At 42.7% G+C, this 25,227-nt stretch overlaps 1 protein-coding gene across 1 annotated transcript; it reads left to right on the top strand.

Moving 5' to 3' along the window:
• The first annotated feature begins 1,995 nt into the window (after positions 1-1,995).
• Positions 1,996-18,869, top strand: LOC140720892 (uncharacterized). Its single transcript, XM_073035739.1, has 4 exons — positions 1,996-2,127; positions 8,191-8,363; positions 9,570-9,742; positions 17,489-18,869. The coding sequence occupies exon 4, from the start codon at positions 17,922-17,924 to the stop codon at positions 18,867-18,869; it is 948 nt and encodes a 315-aa protein (XP_072891840.1). The 5' UTR covers positions 1,996-2,127; positions 8,191-8,363; positions 9,570-9,742; positions 17,489-17,921.
• The last annotated feature ends 6,358 nt before the right edge of the window (positions 18,870-25,227 follow it).

Raw genomic sequence — 25,227 nt, 5'->3', positions numbered from 1 at the left:
TTGAGATAGTGATTTAGATGCATATCATATATTTTTACTGAGTTAAGTATTGTATGTAACTAGTTTTGCTACAACAAGTGTATGGGACATTGGAAAAAAGTTGAATTTCCCCATGGGGATGAATAAAGTATCTATCTATCTATCTATCTAGTGATGACTTGCAGCAGACTGAAAAGCTTGAGCATGTAGATATTAAGAAAGAGGATGTGCTGCAGCTTTTGGAAAGCATCAAGTTGGATAAGTCGCCGGGACTGGATGAGATGTACCCCGGACTACTGTGGGGGGCGAGGGGGGAGATTGCTGAGCCTCTGGCAATCATCGTTGCATCATCAATGGGGACCAGAGAGTTTCCAGATGATTGGAGGGTTGCGGATGTTGTTCCTTTATTCAAGAAAGGGAGTAGGGATAGTCCAGGAAATTATAGACCAGTGATTCTTACCTCAGTGGTTGGTAAGTTGATGGAGAAGTTCCTGAGAGGCAGGATTTATAAACATTTGGAGAGGTATAACATGACTAGTAATAGTCAGCATTACTTTGTCAAGGACAGGTCGAGCCTTACGAGCCCGATTGAATTTTTTGACGATATGACTGAGCACATTGATGAAGGAAGAACAGTCGATGTAGTGTATATGGATTTCAGCAAGGCATTTGATAAGGTACTCCATGAAAGGCTTACTAAGTAAGGAGGCATGGGATCCAAGGGAACATTGCTTTGTGGATCCAGAACTGGCTTGCCCACTGAAGGCAAAGAGTGGTTGTAGACGGGTCATATTCTGCATGGAGGCCGGTGACCAGTGGAGTGCCTCAGGGATCTGTTCTGGGACCCTTACCTATTTGTGATTTTTTAAATGACCTGGATGAGGAAGTGGAGGGATGGGTTGGTAAGATTGCTGATGACACAAAGGTTGGATGTTTTGTGGATAGTGTGGATGGCTGTCAGAGTTTACAGCGGGACATTGATAGGATGCAGAACAGGGCTGAGAAGTGGCAGATGGAGTTCAGCTCAGGTAAGTGTGAAGTGGTTCATTTTAGTAGGTCAAATATGATGGCAGTGAAAATGTCGGGACTGAGATGAGGAGAAATGTCTCCACGCCGAGGGTGGTGAATGTCTGTAAATCTACACCACAGTGGGTGTTGAAGACTCGGTGATCGTCCTCACATAAAACAGAGGCTGGCAGATTTGTGGAGACCCAAGGGATCGAAAAAATGAGGATCGGTAGAAGCATGTGGCTGAGATGGGAGAGTAGCCTCCATCTTGCTGATGGTTGGAGGGGCCGAATGGCCTCCTCCTGTTGTTTCTCACTTAATGTTTCAGTGTTCCTGTCCAGTGAGGCCAGAGGAATGTGAATAGAAATGAGTGTTTATAAACATAGACTGATTTAAATGACAAACACGAGGAAATTTGCAGATGCTGGAAATTCAAGCAACACACACAAAATGCCGGTGGAACGCAGCAGGTTAGGCAGCATCTATAGGGAGAAGCGCTGTCCACGTTTCGGAACGTTTCAGGACTGTCGAAGGGTCTCGGCCCGAAGCGTCGACAGCGCTTCTCCCTATAGATGATGCCTGACCTGCTGCGTGCCACCAGCATTTTGTGTGTGTTGACGGATTTAAAAGAAACCTGCTCATTTTCTGTGTGGGTCTGAATTGTGTGTCGGGATGGGAAGTGAATCGAAACTATAACTCTGAGAACTCTGTGACCTGGGGCTGGAGGGAAAGTGATCGGGGAAGATATCGAGGGAAAATCTAAATACGTATGGAAATGATATAGGGAAATAATGAAATAATTTGGGAAATGCGGCAGTGGGTAGGGCAGTATGTGAAGGGCGAGGAACAGTCACCGGTCACATGGGAGACCCTCCAGCGTCACGTGATCATGTTTTACTGCAGATAGGCAGCATTTGCGGGGTTGTTTCCGTGGCCCCGCCCACCGCCTGTGCCGCATGAAGCACAGTGCGCATGCTCACATGCCCGAGCAAGGCAGTGATGTTTTTTTCGTTCTTTGTGGAAGTGGGTCAGCGGTGGGTCCGGTTTCGGGATCGGGATCCGGAGGGGGTCCTCGCCCCCTTGGACGGCGAGCCGGAGACGGATTATTCTCTGCGGGGCAACACCAACAATTTCCCTTCGGTGAGTATTGAAGCCGGTCCCGAGTGGGGAGGTCTGACGTTGAGCAGTGACTTAACTTTCCCGAACTCAAAACAAAAGAAAATCTGCAGTTGCTGGAAATTCGAGCAACGCGCACAAAATGCTGGAGGAACTCAGCAGTCCGGGCAGAATCTAGGGGAAGAATACAGTCGACATTACCGGCCGAAACCCTTCGGCAGGACTGGAGAATAAAAGATGGGGGTGGGGAGGGAAGAGAGAAACACAGGGTGATCGGTGAAACCTGAAGGGGGAGGGGATGAACTTTCCCGAACTGGCGGCCTCGCCTCGCTTCCTTCACAGAATCTGCCGGGGTCGGTCCGGGTTGTGAGACCTTCACACCGAACCGTCTGAGATGAGCCGCCGCTCAGCCCCTGGTGTTCTGGTCCTATTAGCAGGATGAAGTAAAACATGTTTCTGTATTGTTACTGACAGAGAATTGTATAATTTGTGTTCCGTGTGTTATCTGAATGTACTCGCCTGTGATGCTGCCACAAGTCAGTGTTTCTCTGTACCTGTACCTTCCCGTACTTGTGCACTTGGCAATAAATTCAACAGGACCTGAGAAATCTCAGTGATATTTGATTAGTGATGATCATCTTGGCAGCTCGGTAGGTCGAATGTACACTGTTAAATGCAAAACCCTGAACAGTGTTAATGATCAGAGGGATCTTAGACTCCAAGTTCATCACTCCCTGAAAGAGACTGCAGAGATTGATCGGGTGGTTAAGAAGGCAAATGGCATGGTTGTCTTTAGATAGATAGATAGATACTTTATTCATCCCCATGGGGAAATTCAATCTTTTTTCCAATGTCCCATACACTTGTTGTAGCAAAACTAATTACATACAATACTTAACTCAGTAAAAATATGATATGCATCTAAATCACTATCTCAAAAAGCATTAATAATAGCTTTTAAAAAGTTCTTAAGTCCTGCCGGTTGAATTGTAAAGCCTAATGGCATTGGGGAGTATTGACCTCTTCATCCTGTCTGAGGAGCATTGCATCGATAGTAACCTGTCGCTGAAACTGCTTCTCTGTCTCTGGATGGTTCTATGTAGAGGATGTTCAGGGTTTTCCATAATTGACCGTAGCCTACTCAGCGCCCTTCGCTCAGCTACCGATGTTAAACTCTCCAGTACTTTGCCCACGACAGAGCCCGCCTTCCTTACCAGCTTATTAAGACGTGAGGCGTCCCTCTTCTTAATGCTTCCTCCCCAACACGCCACCACAAAGAAGAGGGCGCTTTCCACAACTGACCTATAGAACATCTTCAGCATCTCACTGCAGACATTGAATGACGCCAACCTTCTAAGGAAGTACAGTCGACTCTGTGCCTTCCTGCACAAGGCATCTGTGTTGGCAGTCCAGTCTAGCTTCTCGTCTAACTGTACTCCCAGATACTTGTAGGTCTTAACCTGCTCCACACATTCTCCATTAATGATCACTGGCTCCATATGAGGCCTAGATCTCCTAAAGTTATTAGTTGAAGCATTGAGTTCAAAAGTCGGGAATTTGCATTGCAGCTTTATAAAACTAATTCGACCACATCTAGAGTGTTTCACACAGTTCTGGTCGCTCCCATTTTCGGACGGATGTCGGGGCTTTGGAGAGGGCGCAGAAGAGGTTTACCAGGATATTGCCTGGATTAGAGGGCCTGAGCTATAACAGGAGGTTGGACAAACTTGTGTTGTTTTTCCGGAGCTGTGCCGGCTGGGGCGAGACTGGATAGACGTTTATAAGATTACCAGAGGATTAGAAGCCATGTCTCAGAAAGGCAGCGTCCATTATCAAGGACCTCCAGCACCCAGGGCATGTGGTTTTCTCAATGTTACCAGCAGGTAAGGAGGTGCAGAAGTCTGAACGCTCACACTCAGTGATTCAGGAACAGATTCTTCCCCTCTGCCATCCGATTGCTAAATGGATATTGAACCCTTGAACACTACCTCACATTTAAAATATATAGTATTTCTGTTTGTTGCACGATTTTTAATTTATTCACAGTGTTACGTACCCCGTAACTGGGTGTCTGACCAGCAGAGAAAGAAGAATCCGTTGGAGTCTGGTGGTACCAAACTAAAGGTGTTTATTAGTAAACTACACAATACTCTATCAAAATTGCAAATATACATATAAAACAAGTTAGCAGTAATAAACCTAAAAGTGTAGGAATAATAATAATCAATAATAAACTAGCTCTATCGATGTCTAGGGGTAAATGAATTGTCATAGGAAAGTATAGAGTTCAGTTCATAAATGCTGAGGTGGTTATGGCTGTTGTATTGAAATCGTTGGAGAGAGAGTGAGAGCGAGCGAGATGTAACAGCAACAGCTGCGGCAGGCAAACCTTTTGTGGCTTTCTTAATCCATCATATTGTTATGGCCATTCAGTTATGACCCCTCCCTCCTTCAGCTAGACCATTCTTCTGTGGTGGACTCATCACTCTGGCATGAGTGGACACACACACAAGTCCCCACTGGCCCTGCTGTAACACTGTGAGCTTTACTGACCGATCTCCTGGTTCGGTCTCCGAAGGTGGTGTCTGAAGGGTGTCTCTCCAGACCTGCCTTTTATCCCCACTCACAGGGTCTCAGCTATCCATCAACTCTGAATGACCGTGTCCATCAAATCAGGCCACTACTGCTATCTCCTGAGGAATGTTAAGGAGCAAAGTGAAGTCCTTTGTGATATGGTGCAACTCAAACTACCTGCGTCTCAATATCACCAAGACCAAGGAGATGGTGGTGGACTTTAGGAGATCTAGGCCTCATATGGAGCCAGTGATCATTAATGGAGAATGTGTGGAGCAGGTTAAGACCTACAAGTATCTGGGAGTACAGTTAGATGAGAAGCTAGACTGGACTGCCAACATAGATGCCTTGTGCAGGAAGGCACAGAGTCGACTGTACTTCCTTAGAAGGTTGGCGTCATTCAATGTCTGTAGTGAGATGCTGAAGATGTTCTATAGGTCAGTTGTGGAGAGCGCCCTCTTCTTTGTGGTGGCGTGTTGGGGAGGAAGCATTAAGAAGAGGGACACCTCACGTCTTAATAAGCTGGTAAGGAAGGCGGGCTCTGTTGTGGGCAAAATACTGGAGAGTTTAACATCGGTAGCTGAGCGAAGGGCGCTGAGTAGGCTACGGTCAATTATGGAAAACTCTGAACATCCTCTACATAGCACCATCCAGAGACAGAGAAACAGTTTCAGCGACAGGTTACTATCGATGCAATGCTCCTCAGACAGGATGAAGAGGTCAATACTCCCCAATGCCATTAGGCTTTACAATTCAACCGCCAGGACTTAAGAACTTTTTAAAAGCTATTATTAATGCTTTTTGAGATAGTGATTTAGATGCATATCATATTTTTTTACTGAGTTAAGTATTGTATGTAATTAGTTTTGCTACAACAAGTGTATGGGACATTGGAAAAAAGTTGAATTTCCCCATGGGGATGAATAAAGTATCTATCTATCTATCTATCTATCTATCTATCTATCTATCTCTATCTTGTAGTGGAAGGTAAATAATCCAGGAAGAGTCATAATACAGTAAATCAACAGTCTCTCTCCCCCTCTTATCTGTAGCAGATGTTCTTGCCTGGGCTTTATCTCTCTCTTTCATGAGCAGCATAACAACAGCAATAGTTCGTAGTTCTCAGGAGGGCGGTTGGGAATGGTTAACTCTGCACCCCATTGTCCATCAGGTCTGTTCATCACTCACAACAACAGAAACATAGAAAACCTACAGCACAATACAAGCCCTTCGGCCCACTAAGTTGTGCCAACATGTCCCTACCTTCGGAATTACTATGGTTACCCATAGCCCTCTATTTTTCTAAGCTAGTTTTTCTTTATTTTTCTCCAGTGTCTCCAGGTACCTATCCAAAAGACACTATCATACCCACCTCCACCACCGTTGCTGGTAGCCAATTCCACACACTCACCACTCTCTGAATAAAAAACTTATCCCTATCATTTCCTCTGCAGCTACACACGAGCACCTTAAACCTGTGCTGTCTTGTCATAACCATTTCAGACCTGGGAAAAAGTCTCTGACTATCCACACGATCAATGCCTCTCACCATCTTATACACCTCTATCAGGTCACCTCTCATCCTCCGTTGCTCCAAGTAGAAAAGGCCGAGTTCACTCAAACAATTTTAAAAAAGCATGCTCCCCAAACCAGGCAACATCTGTGTAAATCTCTGCAACCTTTCTATGGTTTCCACATGCTTCATGTAGTGAAGCAACCAGATTGAGCAAATTGGGGTGTGACCAGCATCAGATATAGCTGCAACATTACCTCTCGGCTCCTAAATTTAATCCCGCGATTGAGGAAGGTCAATGCACCATATGCCTTCTTAACCACAGAGTCAACCTGCGTAGCAGCTTTGAATGTCCTATGGACTGGGAACCCAAGATCCCTCTGATCCTCCACACTGCCAAGAGTCTTACCATTAATACTATATTCTGCCGTCATGTTTGACCTAACAAAATGAACCACTTCACACTTATGCTGGTTAAACTCCATTTGCCACTTCTTAGCCCATTTTTGCATCCTATTGATGTCCCGCTGAAACCTCTGATAGCTCTCCACCCTATCCACAACTCCCCCAACCTTTGTGTCATCAGCAAATTTACTAACCCATCCCTCCACTTCCTCATCCAGGTCATTCATAAAAATCATGAAGAGTAAGGGCCCCAGATATATGTATACTGTAATTGATTTAGTTATTTTTATTATTTTAATTAGGGTTTTTTTGTTCTATATTATGTATTGCATTGAACTGCTGCTGCGCAGTTAACAAATTTTCTGACACACGCCATTCATAATAAACCTGATTGTGATTCTGAGTGGACTGATGATACATTTTTCCTGGGGCTTGAAATGTCTGATACATTTCAGGTGAGAGGAGATCTGAGCGGCAGGTTTGCTTCTTTCCACAGAGTGGTGGGAGACCCCACTGGTCACATGATCACATTTGCCCCTCCCATTTAACAACAGATGGGCAGCATCTGCCCATCTGTTTCTGAGGCACTCACTTCGCGCATGCTCTCTGTCTCCAGCTGGGCGGTGTTTTCATTTCCGCTCAGTGCTGAAGTACTTCATCTGTGGGATTGGGAAAGGGTCCTCATCTTCTGGGTGGGGGAGCCAGGGATCGGGATCACTGTCTGCGGGCCGAAGATATTGCGTTCCCATTGTTGAGTATTGAGACCAGTCCCGAGCAGGGAGATCCATTGTTGGCCGTGAGCCCTGAACTGATCACTAATTACTCATTTATTTTCCGATTATCTGGGCTTGTCAAAAATGTGTGGACTTCACTTAACCTGCATTGAATGATTCAAACCAGGAGCCCAGGCTGTCTATTTCCGCAGAGTTGAAATGGAAGTCCCGCCAATAGGTCATGTGAGGCTGTGTGCCACAGATCTGCCCCGCCCTCCGCTTTGTGACACAAGATCACATAGTGTGATTTTCGCCACTGTGTTCATTAACTTCCCTGAACTCGCCTCGTTTCCTGAGGCTGCTCACATTTGTCCTTGAGCTTTCTGGCTGTTGTGTCTTCTCCCGGACTGGGGTGGGTGAGAAAGGAGAACATTCCAGGTTGTGGGGATCTTTGATTTCACTGCCTGCTTTACCGAGGGACTGGGAAGTCTAGGGGGGAGAGTGGTTTCTGTGATGTGCACGTGGCCGAGTGGTTAAGCAATCTGAAGGTCATGAGTTTGAGCCTCAGGCCAGGCAGTGCGTTGTATCCTTGAGCATGGCACTTAACCACACATTGCTCCTGCACGTTTATAGCCCAGATGGATCAAATCACCTAATCCTGTTCCTGTGTCTTATGTATTACCATGACAGAATGATGGCTCCTTCTTATCCCATATTGTTTTGTGATGTGTGAGGGACAATAAAAGATTGTTCACTGAGATGATTATATTTGGCTTCAACATTTAAATTTCAGTGAGTTTTGTTCTTAGTAACATTAAGCAGAAATGTTTGGTTCTCCTTTTCATTGTTAATGTGCTTCATTATCTCTCTGGTTAATGTTAGACCTGCGGTGAGAGGTTTATTGGAAGAAAAACCCCAACTGGAAGCAAACCACGGCTGAAGATGTGGGAATAGCAACAAGTGAACCAGCCTGAGGACTGAGAGCATCAACTGGAGAGAACAACTCTGAATCAGCTGACTTGAAGTTCCCAGTGAGTCAGTGAGGAGGAAGTTTGGTGAGTCTCATTTACTCAAACACTGGTCCTTTATACATTACATACCTGTACAATAGAAGGTGGGAAATAGTTGGTGAGACTGAATGTGCCCAGAAGAACCATTTATGCCTCTGTCAGACCCAGTTGCAATCACTGCAGGTCTGGTAATGTGCTTCCAGCAGCCCAGCCCTTTAAAATCACTCGCATGTTGTGGAAGTCAAATCTGGATAAAGTGGTGGAAATCGGGCAGAATCTCAAGTTGCTGGAGATCTGCATTAAAAACTGAAAATGAAGTCATCGTGACAAAATGTTTTTAACCTGAATTGTAAAGATTGTTCCTCTCTCCACAATGTTCCTTACATGCTGAGCAGTTTGGTAATTCCAATTTATTTTTATTACATTCACTCTGGATTGGTTTATGTTTCCTGAAATGTACCGGTTTTAATATGGACATGGAAATGACTCACTCTGTGATAGTAGAACAGTAAAGTAACCACAACTTTCCCCTGCAAATTACCCTGGTACCAATTAGTTTGTTATTCCTAGAAATGTGTTCAGTACAGTTGCTGCGAACAAGGTTTACAAAAATAATCTCAGGAATGTTCGGCGTTATGTATGAAGAGCATTTGATGGCTCTGGACCTGTGCTCAGTGGAGTTCAGAGGGACGGTGTGGGGGGGGGGGGGGGGGGATGTTTGGTTAAGTAAACCTACCAACTGCTGAAAAGCCTGGATACAGTGGACATGGAGAGGATGTCTCCATTAGACTGTGATCTGACAGCACAGTCTTGGAATAAAGAAGCTTCCCTTTCAAACTGAGAGGAGAAGAATTTTTTGGCCAGAAGATGTCTGATCTGTGGAATTTGTTGCCACAGAGGCTGGTTGAAGCTGCCATTTGGGTATATTTATGACAGAGATTAACATATTCCTGATTGCTGAGTAGCTCAGGGTTACAGGAGGAAGGCAGGAATATGGTGTTGGAATGAAAATCAGCTGTGGTTAAATGGTGGGGCAGACCAGATGGATCGAATCATCTAATTCTGTTCCTGACTGAATGATGGCTCCTCCTTATCCCGTATCATTTTGTGATGTGTGAATGACAATAAAAAAATGTTTACTGAGATCATTATATCAGCCTTCAACGTTTTGTTCTTAGTAACATTAACCAGAAATGTTTGGTTCTCCTTTTTATTGTTATTGTGCTTCATTATCTCTCTGGTTAAAGTTAGACCTGCGGTGAGAGGTTCATTGGAAGAAAAAGCCCAACTAGCAGCAAACCACGGCTGAAGACGAGGGAACAGCAACAAGTGAACCAGCCTGAGGACTGAAAGCATTAACTGGAGAGAACAGCTCTGCCTCAAGAGACTCGGAGATTCCATTTATTCAGTCAGGAGAAAGTTTGGTGAGTCTCATTTACTCAAGCACTGATCCTTAAGACATTACATACCTGTATAAGGGAAGGTGGGGTATAGTTGGAGTGAGACTGAATGTGCCCAGAAGAACCATTTATGCCTCTGTCAGACCCAGTTGCAATCACTCCAGGTCTGGTAATGAGCTTCCAGCTTCCAGCCCTTTAAAACCACTCCTATTCTGTGGAAGTTGAATTCGGAGAGAGTTACTCAGAGACCGTATAAGTACAAACGCTTTGTTCCAAGCACCTGAGGCTTACTCAGTTGGTCACTCAGACAGGCACAGTCGATGACTGTCCCCACCCAATCCACTAACTGACTAACAATTCCCCTTACACCACAGATATATCCATCCAGATACTCCCCACGCAACACAGGCTGGAGCCAAAGATATTTATTACATGAACCGCCCCTATAGACAAATTACAGAACAGTCATAATGGCTTCCAGACACAGAACAGACTGAAGCTGTCCTATCTCTTCGCATGAGTGCACATGGAGATAAGCATCCTGAAACCCTAGCTAGCTACCCTCAAGAAGAAACATGGCTCAGCATGGCTTAGCACATCTGTTGTTCATCAGCAGTTTCTTTCAGAAAAACAGGCTGCTATTGTTTAATGAAGTGTTAACCCTTTTACATACTTTATCATTCCATCTTTTAGATCATTACATGATCAACAAAGCAGTAACTTTTTACAGAGAAAGCAACCGAGTATAGCTTTGACTTCTCAGTGGTTAATGACAGTGTACAACAGTAATTATAACAAAGATATGTACAACTATTAGGCCATAATGCAGTATCATGCCCCACATATTACCAAACAGGCCTTCAAGATCACCGTTTCGATCCTTCGGTGAACCCGTGTAAATCCTGCCCTACTTTCTTGATGCTGTCAATCTCCTTTGCAGTGTGCTCGGAGAGGGATGTAATGTTAGCAGATTCATCAGGGATATAGGTTCAACATTCTGTGTCAATAATAGCACAGGTTCCCCCTTTCTCAGCTAGGATAAAATCTAAAGCCATACAATTCTGTAGGACTGTTTGTCATATTGCAATAATTTCAGTGGATATTTCTGTTACTTGGGCCTGTGTTTCTGTCAGGGCCCCTGCAGTATTGTGGCCAGCTCCTCAAGTGCTGTATCCAAATTGATAATCTCTCATGAATTCCTGGCTACTCCATAGGAGAGAAAAGTAATCATCCAAAATCAATCAGTCTCAGTTGTTCCTCTCAGCTGCTGGGCACCTGCAAGTATGGCCAGGACGCATGTTTCCCAGTATAGGAAGTTCTGTTTGGTGGGGGCCTGAGACACCATTCCTCAAAACACTGACAGCCACGGTCATCTATGACTGGACCACAGGTCCTCATCTCACTTCCCCAGATGTTATTTGAGAAAGCCCAGGCTGAGAGTTCCTCACTCTGGTTGAGCAGGATTACTGACATTGGAACCATAGTTTTACCATGCTGTGGAATTTCAGCACAAACCCAGCAGGCCCCTAGTTCTACCTGTTTGGCATAGGTATGACAGAAAGACAGAAATGTGTTAACATGGGGGCCCCCGGATGCTGGGGTGAGCCCTCTCAAAGACATAAACATGAACACCACTAACAACCAATACATTCCCATTAGTCCGAGAGAGCCCTTCTACACAGTTCCTTCAGTAACATGTTTGGCACCTAATTGATGTATCCACCGAGATTGCCCCTTCACTTTCACAGCCATGGGAGTGGTCGGCAACACCTGATATGGTCCTCTCCACCGAGGTCCAAGATTCCCTCAATCCCAGTTGTTTGTCAGGAAAAAAATATCCCAGGTTCCCCTCTGCAGAGTAGTTCTCTTCCTTGTAAGCCTGTCGTACCTGTGAATGCATGCTTGGAAAATTTTGGTTAGTTGGCATATATATGTCCCCATGTCTTCCCCTCGGGTATGAATATCCAATTTTGCCGGTAGACTTTCTAGGAGCAATGGTACACAAGGTCTTAGTCCCCAGGGTGTCATCATGGGCCATCCATAAATAATTTCAGCTGGTGACAACCCTGTTTTCCCCTGTGGGGTAACCCTCATATGGAACTGGGTGACGGTAGGACCTTCAAACGAGTCCAGTCTCCACTGTTAGTTTGGCCAATTTACTCTTCAGAGTGCCATTGGCTCTCTCCACTGTGCCAGTGGCCCATGGGTGGTGTACACAGTGGAATTGTTGCTTGATAGCTAGTTCATTACGTATGCCTTTGTTTACTTTCATCACGAAGTGTGGGTCATTGTCAGAGCTCAGCATCTCTGCCCGGCCGTACCCGGGAAGTATTTCCCGTAATAATACCTTCACAACAGTCATAACAGTATTATTGGTAGTTGGAACAGCTTCAACCCATCTACTAAACACATCTATAATATCTAAGCAGTATCTATATCAATGTACTCTAGGCAATTCAATAAAATCAACTTGTAGACACAAAAAGGTCCACCTGGCAAGGGAGTCGTACCCGGTGTGCAGGGTACAGGTTACCAACCATTCCCTCCTTTCCCAGGTGTGTACAATTATGTATATAATCGACCAGTATTGGTAAAAACTGTGTAGGAACACAAACCTGTCCCACTTGGGTGATCCAAAAACCTAGGTCGTGGTCCTTCTGGCACCCCCATCTGGGACCACAGTTTTCACTCCTCCTCAGAGGCATCCCCCTGAGAAGAACAAAACTCGAGGTAGCTGTAGAGCGGTGAGTAAGTTGTTTACAGTAAGTGGCATTACTAATGGGGTGGCCAGAGGAAGTCAGGAATCCCCATGTTCCCAGAGAGCCCCGTAGTCATGTACAATTCCAAATGCATAACGGGAGTCTGTATAAACGTTCCCACTTTAGTCTGTTGCTGGGATACAGGCACGAGTCAGAGCAAACAGCTCAGCCTTCTGGGCAGAGACAGCTGCTTCAAAAGAGGCTTGCTCAATTACTTCACTGTCCATCACTATCACATAGCCAGGATATCGTTTTCCTGCTGGATCCACAAAGGAGCTTCCTTCCTCATAAAACGTTGCCTCGGGATTGAGGGGATATTGCTAAATGGATGGGAGAGTCTGTCCTTCTTTTGTGGTGATCCAGACAGGGGGACAGTTGGTGCGACAGATTTCTTGGCCTGAGATTACACAGAGATGGGATACAGCATCTTGGGATTGGACACTATTAAAAGGTTGTCTTACCAGATATCCCGTCTTCACCTCAGACTCCTTCCCGTATTAGACTAGACCCGCGGCCAAGTCTTGCCAGTCTCCCTCGGTGCTGGAGGCTTGTTTCGTTAGGGTGTAGGCCAGGAACCCTGGGCTCTTTGGCTTGAACCCAGGGCAAACACTAACAGTGGTATGGGGAACCACCAGTTCTGTCTGTCGCCAAAGGAAATCCGGAAATTCAGCCAGTAATGCAATACCGTCTCTTCCTTTAACCTGTCTAATCACCGTGACTGGGAAATTCTGTCCATCGAGGGGTGCATAATATTGGCTTTCCTCAGTGGCGCACCCCGTAGGGTCAAAGCACAGAGTCACATGAGGGTCGGCTGCTGGCAGAAGGAGTGGAGTCTAAATTAAGTGCCCTCCACTTGGGGTCGGAAACTGGGGAAGCTGTCGGTTGTTCCCCTGTCAAGGGTGACAGCATTGTCTGTGCAAAGAATCTCGACTTCCAACAGACAGAGCAAGTCTCTCCCTGCTAGATTACACCCCCCCCCCATCTGGTGGTGACTGTAAATGAAACCTCACACTGGCACCCCTGGAATTCCACCTGCAGTGGCTGGGTACATGAATACGTACGTTCCGTGCCTTCGAACCCTGACAGAGTGATTATAATGTCTGATAGCTGGAATCCCTTTTCCAATACTTGTTCCTGATCGAGAGTGGTTGTGGTTGCCTCATATCAATCATAAACGGAACTGGATTTCCAGCAACTTGCAATATTACATTGGGCTCTTCCTGAGGGTTGGCACTCATGGTTGGAAGCATCTTCTTGTCAGTTTCTAAACGGGTTGTTGTCCCTACCTGTCCCGTGCTAGGTTTTTTCTCCCATTTCTGTTCCTCAGATATAGCCCGCTCGCGTCCTTCTTCCCGCTGAGCATATTCAGCTTTAATATTAGTTCCCTTCGGGGTTGATCGAGATTCGAAAGTTGGGTCCTAATGATATGTCAAAGCTCGTCACATTTGATTTCGGTCATTGTCAGTCCAATCCATATTATTTGTTTTAATCATGTTGGCTAACTTCGTTGGTAAGCATTGGAGCAGTAGGGCATTAAACTGGGGGGGACAGATTTGCTTGGTCTCCTGCGAAGGTGCCGTAGCAGACCACAAATCGCTCTCAATAGTCTGGTCCTGATTTCCCAGCCTTATGTTTGCATTCAGGTACTTTAGTGATGTTTGCAGGTTGCTGGAGAGCCCTTTCCAAAGCTTGAATGATTTGGTCCATCTGTTCATTCTCATTATGTTTTTCCGCCTGTGACTGCTGATAGGTTTGGTATCTCAATTCTGCCTTCCATTTCCACCCCTCATCAGCTGAGAGAATCATGCAGCAGAGACCAAATAAATCTTGCGGAGTCACATTAAACTTTTGTGTAGTACTGTGGACACACTGAGCAAACTGTGCTGGTTTTTCTTTTCTATCTGGGGCCTGATTCATGATCATTATCATTTCTTGAGGCTTCCAGGGTGCATACCCAGGAATCACTGAGGGCTGTCCCTCCTCCTAATCCTAGGGGGAGCGTTTGCTACTGTTGTTCAGGAGGATTGAAACTAATGTGGCAGGGGGATGGGAACAAGTGCAGAGAGACAGAGGGGTGCAAAATGAGAGCAGAAGCAAAAAGTAGTAAGGTGAAAAGTAAAAGTGGCAGGCAGTCAAATCCAGGGTAAAAATCAAAAAGAGCCACTTTTCAACATAATTGTATCAGGGCTAAGAGTGTTGTAAAAACAAGCCTGAAGGCTTTGTGTGTCAATGCAAGGAGCATTCGTAATAAGGTGGATGAATTGAATGTGTAGATAGTTATTAATGAATATGATATAGTTGGGATCACAGAGACATGGCTCCAGAATGACCAAGAATGGGAGCTCAACATCCAGGGATATTCAATATTCAGGCGGGAAAGACAGGAAAGAAAAGGGGGTGGGGTAGCGTTGCTGGTTAGAGAAGAGATTAACGCAATAGAAAGGAAGGACATTAGCCTGGAGGATGTGGAATCGATATGGGTAGAGCTGCGTAACACTAAGGGGCATAAAACGCTGGTGGGAGTTGTGTGCAGGCCACCTAACAGTAGTAGTGAAGTTGGGGATGGCATTAAACAGGAAATTGGAAATGCGTGCAAAAAAGAAACATCAGTTATAATGGGTGACTTCAATCTACATATAGATTGGGTAAACCAAATTGGTAAGGGTGCAGAGGAAGAGGATTTCTTAGAATGTGTGCGGGATGGTTTTCTGAACCAACATGTCGAGGAACCAACTAGAGAGCAGGCCATTCTAGACTGGGTATTGAGCAATGAGGAAGGGTTAATTAGCAATCTTGTCATGTGAGGCCCCTTGTGTAAGAGAGACCATAATATGGTGGAATACTTCATTAAGATGGAGAGTGACATAGTTAATTCAGAACCAAATGTTCTGAACTTAAAGAAGGGCAACTTTGAAGATATGAGATGTGAATTAGCTAAGACAGACTGGCAAATGATATTTAAAGGGTTGACAGTGGATAGAAACATAGAAAATAGGTGCAGGAGTAGGCCATTCGGCCCTTCGAGCCTGCACCGCCATTCAGTATGATCATGGCTGATCATCCAACTCAGAACCCTGTACCTGCTTTCTCTCCATACCCCCAATCCCTTTAGCCACAAGGGCCATATCCAAATATAGCCAATGAACTGGCCTCAACTGTTTCCTGTAGCAGAGAATTCCATAGATTCTCCACTCTCTGTGTGAAGAAGTTTTTCCTCATCTCGGTCCGAAAATTACAAAGAATAAATGTGACGATAAATAGTGAGAGAAATAATATTAACCCTCCCCCCTCCCCCCTTAAACCTTATCTAAAGAGAGAGAAAAAAAGAGAAAGTTTGCCTGGATATCGGAGGATCCCCACATGCTCCATGGAGTTCAAAATAATTTTAATATTTTTACTTTCCCCAATTACTTTATAATTTTATCTTCAAAGGACCTATGTATTTAATCCTATCTTTTGTAGGTATGGGAGCCAAATTTTCAAAAATATATCATATTCATTTCTTAGATTGTATTTAATTTTTTCAAGTGGAATGCAACTATGTATTTCATTATTCCAACGATCCATAGTTAAATATAAATCAGATTTCCAAGTAACTGCAATAACTTTTTTGGCTACTGCCAATGCAATTTTTATCAATTTGTTCTGATACTTATTCAATTTAAGTTTCGGTATTGTCCCTTCAATGTCTCCTAATAAAAATAATACTGGACTATGTGGGAGTTGTACTCCAGTAATTTGTTCCAATAAAAGTTTTAGATTTATCCAAAATGGTTGAATTTTAAAACGACCAAGTAGAATGTAAAAAAAGTACCAATTTCTTGATTACATCGAAAACATTGGTCAGACATATTTGAATTTAACCTATTTATTTTCTGTGGTGTTATATATAATTGATGTAAAAAATTATATTGTATTAATCTAAGTCGAACATTTATTGTATTTCTCATACTATCAGAACATAATCTTGACCAGTTTTTTCCATCAATTTTAACATTCAAATCAAATTCCCATTTTTGTCTTGATTTATGAATTCCTGATTTAATTGTCTGATTTTGAATCAAATTATACATACAAGATGTAATTTTTTTAATTTTACCTTTTTGAATTAATATTTCTATTTCACTAGATTTTGGCATCAACGTTGTTTGACCCAGCTTTTCTCGTAAATAAGCCTTTAATTGAAAATAACAGAACAGAGTGTTATTTGATATTTTATATCTATTTTTTAATTGATCAAACGACATCAATATACCTCCTTCAAAACAATCACCTATATATTTAATCCCCTTTTGGAACCAATTATGTAAAAGTTTATTATCTATTCTAAAAGGAATAAGCCTATTTTGAATTAAAGTTCTTTTTGCTAATAAAGATTTCTTTATCTCATCGTCCATAGTTACCTTATTCCATAAATCAATCAAGTGTCTTAATACAGGAGATTCTTTTTTTCCCGTATCCATTTAGATTCCCATTTACATATATAATCTTCTGGTATATTTTCTCCTATCTTATCTAATTCTATTCTAATCCATGCCGGTTTTTCTTCATCAAAAAAAGACGCAATAAATCTAAGTTGATTTGCTTTATAATAATTCTTAAAATTTGGAAGTTGTAACCCTCCTAAATCAAATTTACATGTCAATTTTTCCAATGATATTCTTGACATCTTTCCTTTCCAAAGAAATTTCCTTACATATTTATTCAGTTCTTGAAAAAACTTCTGAGGTAATTGTATTGGTAAAGTTTGAAATAAATATTGCAATCTAGGAAATATATTCATTTTTACAGCATTAACTCTACCTATTAATGTTATTGGTAACATCATCCATTTATCAAGATCCTCTTTTTTTTAATAATGGCAAATAATTTTGTTTATATAAATTTTTTACATCATTATCAACTCCAATACCTAAATATTTTATCCCGTTTATTGACCATCGAAATTGAGTTACTAATCGACATTGATTATAATTTCCTTTGATAAGGGGTAAAATTTCACTCCTTTCAGATTTTCGGAGAAGGACTTCTGAGAATCGGAGCAAGAGTGAGGCGGAAGCCATTTTGAATTTTACCGGTTTTCATCTGAGTTGAGAGAGGCGGGACTGTGCAGGCGTGTGACGTCGGGCAGTGAAGTGCGGGAGATTTAAAAGGAACACAGCCCAATACAGTGGGCAGCGTCATTGCGGGCAGTGGAGTGAGCCGGGAGTAGAGTGGAGGCCTAAGGGCTTTGGCTCAACGGGCTTCGGCGGAACCGGGCGAGGCGAGGAAGACCGGAGCTGCAGAGCTCTCACAGCTAGTCGCTTGGTAAGTATTGGTAAGTAGTCCTGCTTCCTTTTACACTTATAACTTTAAAAGTATTGTTAAATAGTGTGATAGTTAGCTGTATTGGGGCAAAGGGTTCTTGCATAACTAATACTAGTACATTAAATTAACTATATAGCATGGAGCAGGTGATGTGTTACTGCTGCGAGATGTGGGAACCGGTGGACCCCATTGAGGGACACGGCGACTACATTTGCAGCAAGTGTTTGTTGCTCGAGGAAATCCAGCTTCATATTGATGAGCTGCAGTCCGAGCTTCAGACACTGCGACACATCAGGGAGGGGGATAGTTACCTGGACTCTGTGTACCAGGAGATAGCCACACCTAATAGATTAACTAATGTAGATTGCAGTCAAGCACAGGATGGTGTGGCTATGAGTGAGGCAAGTAGGGGAATCCAGGAGGTAGGGCTGGAAGAGATGCAGGCCTTGCTCTTGTCCAACAGATTCGAGGCTTTAACTCCCTGTGAGGGCAGGAGCAGGGACTGTGGGGAGGATGAGCAACCTGCCCATAGCACCATGGAGTGGGGGGCCATTCCAGAGGGGGGAGTCAATAGAAATGTTGTAGTAATAGGGGACAGTATCGTCAGGGGGATAGATAGGGTTCTCTGCAACCGAGAGCGAGAGTCCCGAAGGCTATGTTGCCAGCCTGGTGCCAGGGTTAAGGACATCTCTTCTGGGCTGGAGAGAAACTTGCAGTGGGAGGGGGAGGATCCAGTTGGCTTAATACACATCGGTACCAATGACATAGATAGGACAAGGAAGAAGGTTCTGTTACAGGAATATGAGCAGCTAGGGGTCAAATTAAAAAACAGAACCTCAGGGGTAATAATCTCTGGATTATTACCTGAGCCACGAGCAAATTTGGCTAGGTTAAATAAAATTAGGGAGTTAAATGCGTGGCTCAAAGACTGGTGTGGGAGAAGTGGGTTTTGCTTCTTGGGACACTGGCACCAGTACTGGGACAGGAGAGAACTGTTCCGGAGGGACGGGCTTCACCTGAACCAGGCTGGGATTAGTGTCCTGGTGAATCATATAACTAGGGCTGCAGAGAGGTCTTTAAACTAACTAGTGGGGGGGGGGGGGGGAGGATTCTAGAGAGCAAATAATTAAAAAGACAATGGAGAAGGTAATAGATGTAGGTAAAAGTGGAGGAATAAAAAGACAGAGTGTGTCAGGAGGGGAAAGAATGTACGGAGATAAGCGTAAAGTTGTACAAAAGGAAAAGGTAGGAAATAAGTGTCAAACATATTTGAAAGTCCTTTATTTGAATGCACGTAGTATTAGGAATAAAATTGATGAGTTGACGGTACAAATAATTACGTATGGTTATGATATTGTGGCAATTACGGAAACATGGCTGCAGGGTGACCAGGACTGGGAATTAAACATACAACGGTATTCGACAATTAGGAGAGACAGGCAAGAAGGAAAAGGAGGTGGGGTGGCTATGTTAATAAAGCAAGAAATCACTGCAATAAAGCGAAATGATATTGGCTCAAAGGATCAGGATAACGAAACAATTTGGGTAGAAATAAGAAATAGTAAAGGGAAAAGAGCAGTGGTGGGAGTAGTCTATAGGCCTCCAAACAGCTGTAACTCAGTTGGTCGGAGCATAAATCAGGAAATAGTTGGGGCTTGTAATAAGGGAACAGCTATAATTATGGGGGATTTTATCTTTCATATTGACTGGACTAATCAAGTGGGACACAGCAGCCTTGAAGAAGAGTTTATTGAGTGTATTCGGGATGGGTTCCTTGAACAATACATTGCTGAGCCGACAAGGGGGCATGCAGTCTTAGATCTGGTCCTGTGTAATGAGACAGGACTAATAAAAAAACGTCCTAGTAAAGGATCCTCTTGGAATGAGTGACCATAGCATGGTCGAATTCCATATTCAATTAGAGGATGAGAGGGTTGGATCTCAAACAAGCGTACTGAGCTTAAATAAAGGAGACAATGATGGTATGAGAGCAGAATTGCTTAAGATGGATTGGGAAAATAGATTAAAGGGTAGATCGGTACTTGATCAGTGGTGTATATTTAAGGAGTTATTTTACAACTATCAAGAAAAATATATTCCACTGAAGAAAAAAGTGTGTAAAAGAAAAAATAGTTATCCGTGGCTAAGTAAAGAAATAAAGCAAAGTATATGACTAAAAAGAAAGTTATATAAGGTAGCTAAATCTAGTGGGAAGATTGAAGATCGAGAAGCTTTTAAAGATCAGCAGCAAATAACAAAAAGATTGATTAAGAAGGGGAAGATAGATTATGAAAGTAAATTGGAGATAAACATAAAAGCAGATAGTAAGAGTTTTTATAGTTACATAAAAAGAAACACGGTGGCTAAAGTAAATGTTGGTCCCCTAGAAGATGAGACCGGGAAATTAATGGTAGGGACATGGAGATGGCGGAAACGCTGAACAAATATTTTGTATCAGTTTTTACAGTAGAGGACACTCAAATTATCCCAACACTCGATAAACAGGGGGCTCGAGGGGGAGAGAAGCTAACTACGATTCAAATCACCAAGGAAATGGTACTTGATAAATTAATGGGATTGAAGGTGGATAAATCCCCTGGACCAGATGGCTTGCATCCTAGGGTCTTAAGGGAAGTGGCGGTCGGGATTGTGGATGCATTAGTGATAATTTTTCAAAACTCGCTGGACTCGGCAATGGCCCGGCAGATTGGAAAAATGCTAATGTAACTCCTTTATTTAAAAAGGGCAATAGACAGAAGGCTGGGAATTATAGGCCAGTTAGCCTAAAATCTGTGGTTGGCAAAATGTTGGAATCGATAATTAAGGAAACAGTAACAGGGCATTTGGATAAACATAGCTTAATAGGACAAAGTCAGCATGGCTTTACAAAAGGGAAGTCATGTTTGACAAATTTGTTGGAGTTCTTTGAGGACATAACATATAGGGTAGATTAAAGGGAACCAGTGGATGTGGTGTATTTGGACTTCCAAAAGGCATTTGACAAGGTGCCACACCAAAGATTATTACTTAAAGTAAAAAATCATGGGATTGGGGATAATATTCTGGCATGGGTGGAGGATTGGCTTTCTAACAAAAAACAGAGAGTTGGGATAAATGGTTTATTCTCAGACTGGCAGTTGGTGACTAGTGGTGTTCCGCAGGGGTCGGTGTTGGGACCCCAACTCTTTACAATCTATATTAATGATTTGGAGAAAGGGACTAAGTGCAACGTATCGAAGTTTGCTGATGACACAAAGATGGGAGGGAGTGTAATGAGTGCGGAGGACATTGAAACCCTGCAGGGGGACATAGATAGGCTGAGTGATTGGGCAGACATTTGGCAGATGAAATATAATACTGACAAGTGTGAGGTCTTGCACTTTGGCAGGAAAAATAATGGAGCAAGTTATTATCTAAATGGAGAGAAATTGGAAAGTGCTTCTGTGCAAGGGGATCTGGGGGTCCTGGTGCAGGAAACACAAAAAGTTAGTATGCAAGTGCAGCAGGTGGTCAATAAGGCCAATGGAATGCTGGCTTTTATTGCTAGGGGGATGGAGTATAAGAACAGGGAGGTCTTACTGCAGTTATACCGGGTATTGGTGAGACTACACCTGGAGTACTGCGTGCAGTTCTGGTGTCCATATTTAAGAAAGGACATACTGGCTCTCGAGGCAGTGCAGAGAAGGTTCACTAGGTTAATTCCGGGGATGGGTGGGTTGATGTATGATGAGAGGTTAAGTAGATTGGGACTCTACTCATTGGAGTTCCGAAGAATGAGAGGCGATCTTATTGAAACATATAAGATTGTGAAGGGGCTTGATCGGGTGGATGCGGGGAGAATGTTCCCAATGATGGGTGAAACTAGGACTAGGGGGCATAATCTTAAAATAAGGGGATGCCGTTCCAGGACTGAGATGCGGAGAAATTTCTTCACTCAGAGGGTAGTGGGGCTGTGGAATTTACTGCCCCAGAGAGCTGTGGAAGCTACTACACTCAATAAATTCAAAACAGAGATAGACATTTTCCTGGATAAAAATGGCATTAGGGGATATGGTGAGCGAGCAGGTAAGTGGACATGAGGCTAGGTTTAGATCAGCCATGTGATCTCTTGGACCAGTTTTCGATAGCCTGGATGGGTCGGAGAGGAATTTTCCAGATTTTTTCTCCTCAATTGGCAACTTTTTTTTTCCCCCCAGGTGATCACATGGGTTTGGGCGGGATGAATAATAAAATAAAATGGGCGGCATGGTGCCCTGTTGATTGGCACTGTTGCCTTGTGGGATTCGGTGAAAACTAGAGTTAAGATTGGATCAGCCATGATCTTGTTGAATGGCGGAGCAGGCTTGAGGGGCCGATTGGCCTACTCCTGCTCCTATCTCTTATGTTCTTATGTACTTTATACCCTGATACTTGCCCATATTCTTCCAATCTAAAAGATATTCTTTGCAAAGATTGCAATGGGTTTGTTAAATAAATCAAAACATCATCAGCAAATAAATTAATCTTATATTCTTCTTGATTAACTCTAAAGCCCCCAATGTATGAATCTGTTCTAATTAATTCAGCTAATGGTTCCATTGCCAATACAAATAAAGCAGGTGATAATGGGCAGCCTCGTCTAGTTGACCTCGTTAAGCAAAATGGTGTTGAAATCTGACCATTTGTAGCTACTTTAGCTTGAGGATTAGTATTTAAGGTTTTAATCCATTGTATAAAAGATTTTTCTAACTCATATTTTTCCAATACCTTAAATAAAAAATCCCATTCCAATCTATCAAATGCTTTTTCTGCATCCAAAGCAACTGCCACACTCATTTCCTCTCTTTTTTGTGCCAAATGAATTATACTATGTAACCGGGTTATATTATCCATTGATTGTCTGTTATTAATAAAACCTGTTTGATCCATATGTATTAATTTTGGTAAATATTTAGATATTCTATTAGATAAAATTTTTGCGATTATTTTATAATCTGTATTCAACAAAGAAATAGGCCTATATGATGTTGGTTTTAAAGGATCCCTATCTTTTTTTGGCAATACAGTTATGATCGCTGTTAAAAAAAGATTGTGGGAGTTTATGCATTCTTTCCACTTGGTATATTAATTCCATAAAAGGAGGAATTAATAAATCTTTAAATTTTTTATAACATTCAGGAGGAAAACCATCTTCTCCTGGGGATTTATTACTCTGAAGTGATCCTAAAGCTTCTTCAACCTCTTTTAATATAAAGGACCTATCTAATCCTTTCTGTTCTTCCAAATTTAATTTTGGAAGGGTTATTTGTGATAAAAAATTATCTATCTCAGCAATCTTATTTTGTGATTCTGATTGATATAGTTCAGTATAAATTTTTTTTAAAGTTTCATTAATTTCTAAAGGTTTATAAGTAATCTTTTTTACACTTGTTCTAATTGCATTTATTGTTTTAGAAGCCTGTTCTGTTTTCAACTGCCAAGCAAGAATTTTATGTGATCTTTCACCTAATTTGTAATATTTGTGTTTAGTTCTCATAATTACTTTTTCTGTACGATATGTCTGGAGTGTATTATATTGTAGTTTTTTTATTAACAAGTTGTCTTCGTTTTTCTTCTGTCATATATCTCCTCATCTAAATCATTAATATATATTGTAAACAACTGATGTCCCAGCACTGAGCCTTGCGGTACCCTACTAGTCACTGCCTGCCATTCTGAAAAGGTCCCGTTTTTCTCCCACTCTTTACTTCCTGTCTGCCAACCAATTCTCTATCCACATCAATACCATACCCCCAATACCATGTGCTTTAAGTTTACACACTAATCTCCTGTGTGGGACCTTGTCAATAGCCTTTTGAAAATCTAAATATACCACATCTACTGGCTCTCCCCTATCCACTCTACTAGTTACATCTTCAAAAATTCTGTAAGATTTGTTACGTATTCAGGCAACAATAAATATATATGAGTTAGGCAAGGGTTTTTATAACAAATAACACGTTTATTAAACACTGAAAACAAACCCCCCCAAAAGTAAACAAACATTAGCTTAACCGGAATTCAGCTGCTGTGCGGCAGATTCGCAGTTCTTAATAGCGTTGCAGTTCAAACAGTTCTTAAAGCGGTATTGAAAAATAACAGTTCTTTAAAGCGGTATGCCGAAAGTTCAAAAGCTCACAGTCCATTTAAAAGGAGAGACTTTTTAAGGCGATTTAAATTCTCTTCCACGTCGTTGTCCTTCTATCCCCAGCGTCAAACTTTCCCACGAAGAATTTTATGAAATATAACGGCTTAAAGGCACTGACCTTCCTTCCACACTATTCTCAATCTCCCGCTATCCCAGCGGAGATTAACACGAGAACAGTCAACGAAATCCTTCCGAATGAGGATCACACAGGGTCGAACTTTCCACCGTCGAAAATCGATTCTCCTCGATCTTTATCTTCCAAATTCTTATCTTCACTCTCCACCAGCAAAGAAACCGCTGGCAATGAACTTTTAAACTTTAGGCATTAGATAAAACTTCATTTTTCAACTAAACTGCGTCATCACATTAAATCACGCAGTGACATGAAGTCATCTTGGCAAATCTAGCCACGAACTGCCCCACCTGACAGGGTGGGTCTTCCTTTTATACCCTGTAAAAAAAAAACTGTCACATGACCTCTACTGGCGGGAAAATGACATCACTCCACCATCACAAGACCATTACCTCAAGTCCAGTATAACTTCAACCCCAGTCACGTGACAAGGGTACCACTGTCATGTGTCACGGGTACGTAACAGATTCGTCAGACAAGACTTTCCTTTCACAAATCCATGCTGACTTTGTCCGATGATTTCACCTCTTTCCAAATGTGCTGTTATCACATCTTTGATAACCGACTCCAGCATTTTCCCCACCACTGACATCAGACTAACCGGTCTATAATACCCCAGTTTTTCTCTCCCTCCTTTTTTAAAAAGTGGGGTTACATTAGCCACCCTCCAATCCTCAGGAACCAATCCAGAATCTAAGGAGTTTTGAAAAATTATCACTAATGCATCCACAATTTCTTGGGCTACTCTGGGATGCAGACTATCTGGCCCTGTGGATTTATCTGCCTTTAATCCCTTCAATTTACCTAACACCACTTCCCTAGTAACATGTATTTACCTCAGTTCCTCCATCTCACTAGACCCTCGGTCCCTTACTATTTCCGGAGGATTATTTATGTCCTCCTTAGTGAAGACAGAACCAAAGCAGTTATTCAATTGGTCTGCCATGTCTTTGTTCCCTATGATCAATTCACCTGTTTCTGACTGTAAAGGTCCTTACATTTGTCTTGACCAATCTTTTTCTATTCACATATCTGTAAAAGCTTTTACAGTCAGTTTTTATGTTCCCTGCCAGCTTTCTCTCATAATCTTTTTTCCCTTTCCTAATTAAGCCCTTTGTCCTCCTGTGCTGGTCTCTGAATTTCT

This window comes from Hemitrygon akajei, unplaced genomic scaffold (genome assembly GCF_048418815.1).
Source record: "Hemitrygon akajei unplaced genomic scaffold, sHemAka1.3 Scf000048, whole genome shotgun sequence".
Lineage (NCBI taxonomy): Eukaryota > Metazoa > Chordata > Chondrichthyes > Myliobatiformes > Dasyatidae > Hemitrygon > Hemitrygon akajei.
Note: the sequence above shows the minus strand (reverse complement) of the source record. Positions and strands in the feature narration are given on the sequence as shown.

Coding starts and splice junctions, on each gene's coding strand:
- LOC140720892 (XM_073035739.1), top strand. CDS start 17,922: ATGGAGCAGGTGATGTGTTACTGCTGCGAGATGTGGGAACCGGTGGAC.